Here is a 4,122-nt window from a genome sequence, read left to right as displayed (position 1 = left end):
ACCTGCCGGAGTCTTGGTTGACCACCACGACTCTTGGTTGATCACCATGATTCTTAGTTGGCCTCCATGACTCTTGGTTGACTGCCATGATTCTTGGTTGACCCCTATGGCTCCCGATTGACCACCATGATCCTTGGTTGACCACACAAACCTGTGTTGACCACCACAACTCCTGGCTGTCCATCACAACTCTTGGTTCACCTCCACAATTCTTGGTTGACCACCACAACTCTTGGTTGACCTCCATGACTCTTGACTGACCCCTTATGGCTCTTGATTGACCACCATGATTCTCCCTTGACCACCATGATTCTCGGTTGACCACCACAACCCTTGGTTGACCTCCATGACTCTTGATTGACCCCTTATGGCTCTTGATTGACCCCCACGGTTCCCGGTCGACCACCACCACTCTTGGTTGACCACAACACCTCCACAACCTTCTCCAAACCACCCCCACCAACTCCCAGTCGTCTCCAACCACCTCCAGAACCTCTCCATCCTCCCACACCTCCATCCCAGCACCCCCGGGGACCCCCCGGAGCCCCTCCCCGGCTCAGTTGAGGAAGCGCCGACAGCGCCGGGCGCCGCAGTTGCAGGGCAGCTTGGCCGCCGGCTCCTCAATGGGGAACTTGTAGTCGTAGGTGAGCTCCTCGCCGCGCAGGATGCGGCGCAGCGCGAAGATGACGATGCGCTTGTGGCCCTCCACGTGGATGACGCGCGAGTAGCAGTTGGGCTCGCACGAGTGGTTGATGAAGCGCGCGGCGCTGCCGTGCATGGTGGCGTCCACCACCTCGGCCTCGTCGATGCGGAACATGTAGCAGCCGATGCCCTGCGGGGACAGACGGGGGGTCAGCGCAGCGGGGGCGTGGTCAAGGGTTGGGGGCGTGGTCTAGGGTTGGGGACATCAGAAAGGGTTGGGGTGTGGTCAAGGGTTGGGAGCACAGTCAAGGGTTGGGGATGTCATCAAGGTTTGGGAATATCAGAAATCGGGGACTTCAGAAAGGGTTGGGGCATGGTCAAGGGTTGGGGATATCAGAAAGGGTTGGGGCGTGGTCAAGGGTTGGGGATATCAGAAAAGGTTGGGGCGTGGTCAAGAGTTGGGGCGCGGTCATGGGTTGGGACGTGGTCAAGGGTTGTGGACAGTCAAGGGTTGGGGACATTCAAGGGGTGGGACATGATCAAGGGTTGAGGTGTGGTCAAGGGTTAGGGACATCATCAAGGGTTGGAGACATCAGGAAGGGTTGGGGCGTGGTCAAGGGTTGTGGACAGTCAAGGGTTGGAGACATTATCCAGGGCTGGGGACATCAGGAAGGGTTGGGGCATGGTCAAGAGTTGGGGACATCAGAAAGGGTTGGGGCATGGTCAAGGGTTGGGGGCACAGTCAAGGGTTGGGGACGTCATCAAGGGTTGGGGATATCAGAAATCGTTGGGGACGTCAGAAAGAGTTGGGGCACGGTCAAGGGTTGGGGACATCATCAAGGGTTGGGGCGTGGTCAAGGGTTGGGAATATCAGAAATTGTTGGGGACGTCAGAAAGGGTTGGGGCATCGTCAGGCCCTCCATTTTCCCCTCATCTTTCCCTCCATCTCCCCCTCACGTTCCCCTCCATTTTCTCCTCACATTTCCCTAATTTTCCCCTCACATTTCCCTCCATTTTCCCCTCACATTTCCCTAATTTTCCCCTCACATTCCCCTCCATTTCCCCCTCAATTTTCCCACCTTTCCCCCCTCATTTTCCCGCCATTTCCCCCCCGTGTCTCCCATCACGGCATTCACTCAAGATTTGGGGTCATCCCCCCAATTTTTGGGTTTGCCCTCCCGTATTTTTCACTTTTCCCTCCCAATTTTTTGGGGTGTCCTCCCCATTTTCCACAGCACCCCAGATTTTTCCAGCTTTCCCCCCAATTTTTCCTCTCTCCCTCCAATTTTTGGGGTCTCCCCCCTCATTTTCTTGGGATTTCACCCCATTTTTGGGCTTCCCCCTTTTTTTGAGCTTTTCTCCCCATTTTTGGGGCGTCCTCTCCTTTTTTTTAGGTATTCCCCCCAATTTTTTGACTTTTCCTCACACTTTTTAAACTTTCCCTCCCAATTTTTGGCCTTTTCCTCCTAATTTTTGGGGTTTCCCCCCAATTTTTGGCATTTCCCCCATTTTTTTGGGGTGTCCCTGCAATTTTTCCATTTTTCCCCATTTCTTCCCCCAATTTTCCGCATTTTCCCCATTTCCAAACTTCCTCCTCCATTTTTTTGGGTGTTCCCCCCATTTTTTGTGGCGTTCTCCTCATTTTTTGCGGTGTTTTTGCCTTTTTTTCGGGTTTTTCCCCCCAAAATTTGGGGGTGCCCACCTTGCTGTCGTAGAACTTCTCCCGCTTGTCGGTGAGCACGGAGCGCACGACGATTCCGGAATATTCTATCACCATCTCCCCTGCCTCGATGTTCCTCTTGCAGAACAAGCCCCTCCCGTGGATGGCCGAGCTGGGTGTGAGGGGTCAGGGTCACCCCCAAATCCGGGGAACCCCAAAAATCCCAAAATCCCCCCAAAAATCCTCCCTGGAATGTAAAAAACCCGACAAAAATCCACCCAGGGAACCCAAATTTCACCCAAAAAATCAACAAAGGACACGAAAATCCCCCACAAAATTCTGCCCTGTTTGTGGATGGTTGAGCTCAGGGGGGTCAGGGTCACCCCCAAATCCGGGGAACCCCAAAAATCCCAAAATCCCCCCAAAAATCCACCCTGGAATGTAAAAAACCCGACAAAAATCCACCCAGGGAACCCAAATTTCACCCAAAAAAATCAACGAAGGACACAAAAATCCCCCCCAAAATTCTGCCCTGTCTGTGGATGGTTGAGCTCAGGGGGGTCAGGGTCACCCCCAAATCCGGGGAACCCCAAAAATCCCAAAATTCCCCCAAAAATTCACCCAGCAATGTCAAAAACCCAACAGAAGTCTAACCAGGAGCTCCTAAAAAACTGCCCCAAAATCCTAAAATGACCCCCAGGAACCCCAAAATTCTGCCCTGTCTGTGGATGGTTGAGCTCAGGGGGGTCAGGGTCACCCCCAAATCCAGGGAACCCCAAAAATCCACCCAGGAACGCAAAAAAACCCCCCAAAAATCCACCCAAGAACCCCAAATTTTACTCAAAATTCCACCCCAGGAACCACAAAATTCCTGAAAATTCTCCCCTGCCTGTGGATGGTTGAGGGGGCTCAGGGTCACCCCCAAATCTGGGGAACCCCAAAAAATCCCAAAATCCCCCCAAAAACCCACCCAGGAATGCCGAAAACCCTGCAAAAATCAACACAGGAACCCCAAATTTCACCCCAAAACCACTAAACCCCCAAATATTCCGCTCAAAATCCACCCCAGGTGTGCCCAGATGCCCCGAGGTGTGCCCAGGTGCCCTCAGGTGTGCCCAGGTGTACCTGAGATGCCCACAGGTGCTCCAAGGTGCCCCCAGATTCCCACCAGGTGTGCCCAGGTGTATTTTGGATGTGCCCAGGTGCCCCCAGGGGTGTGCCCAGGTGTCCCCAAATCTCTCTCAGGTGCCCCCAGATGTATTTGAGATGCCCCCAGGTGTGCCCAGGTGCCCTCCAGGTGTGCCCAGGTGCCCCCAGCTGTGCCCAGGTGTCCCCAAATCTCTCCCAGATGCTCTCCAGGTGCGCCCAGGTGCCCCCAGGTCTCCCCAAATCTCTCCCAGGTGCCCCCTGGTGTGTGCCCTGATGCCCCCAGGTGCCCCCAGGTGTGCCCAGGTGCCCCCAGGTCTCCCCAAATCTCTCCCAGGTGCCCTCCAGGTGCGCCCAGGTGCCCCCAGGTGTGCTCAGGTGCCCCCAGGTGTGTGCCCAGGGGCCCCCAGGGGAGCCCAGGGGTGTCCGAGGTGCCCCCAAGTGCTCGGGTGCCCCCAGGTGCCCCCAGGTGTGCTCAGGTGCACACAGGTGCCCCCAGGTGTGTTTTTGGGTGCCCCCAGGTGTGTGCCCAGATGCCCCGAGGTGTGCCCAGGTGTCCCCAGGTGTGTTTTTGGGTGCCCCCAGGTGTGTGCCCAGATGCCCCGAGGTGTGCCCAGGTGTCCCCAGGTGTGTTTTTGGGTGCCCCCAGGTGTGTTTTTGGGTGCCCCCAGGTG

General features: G+C 55.7%; 1 protein-coding gene across 1 annotated transcript in view; it reads right to left on the bottom strand.

Annotated features, from left to right (window-relative positions):
• Positions 1–6: 6 nt before the first annotated feature.
• LOC121349078 (histone-lysine N-methyltransferase 2B-like) overlaps positions 7–4,122 on the bottom strand; it is a 6,147-nt gene continuing 2,031 nt past the window's right edge. Inside the window, exons 2-3 of the mRNA XM_041459158.1 lie at positions 2,345–2,474; positions 7–832 (exon numbers count right to left, since the gene is read on the bottom strand). Coding sequence (XP_041315092.1) covers positions 557–832; positions 2,345–2,474 — 406 coding nt within the window. The 3' untranslated portion in view covers positions 7–556. The remainder of the gene's footprint in view (positions 833–2,344; positions 2,475–4,122) is intronic.

This window comes from Pyrgilauda ruficollis, unplaced genomic scaffold (genome assembly GCF_017590135.1).
Source record: "Pyrgilauda ruficollis isolate IOZ18807 unplaced genomic scaffold, ASM1759013v1 scaffold1314, whole genome shotgun sequence".
NCBI classification, from domain to species: Eukaryota; Metazoa; Chordata; class Aves; order Passeriformes; family Passeridae; genus Pyrgilauda; species Pyrgilauda ruficollis.
This window is presented reverse-complemented; position numbering and strand designations above follow the sequence as displayed.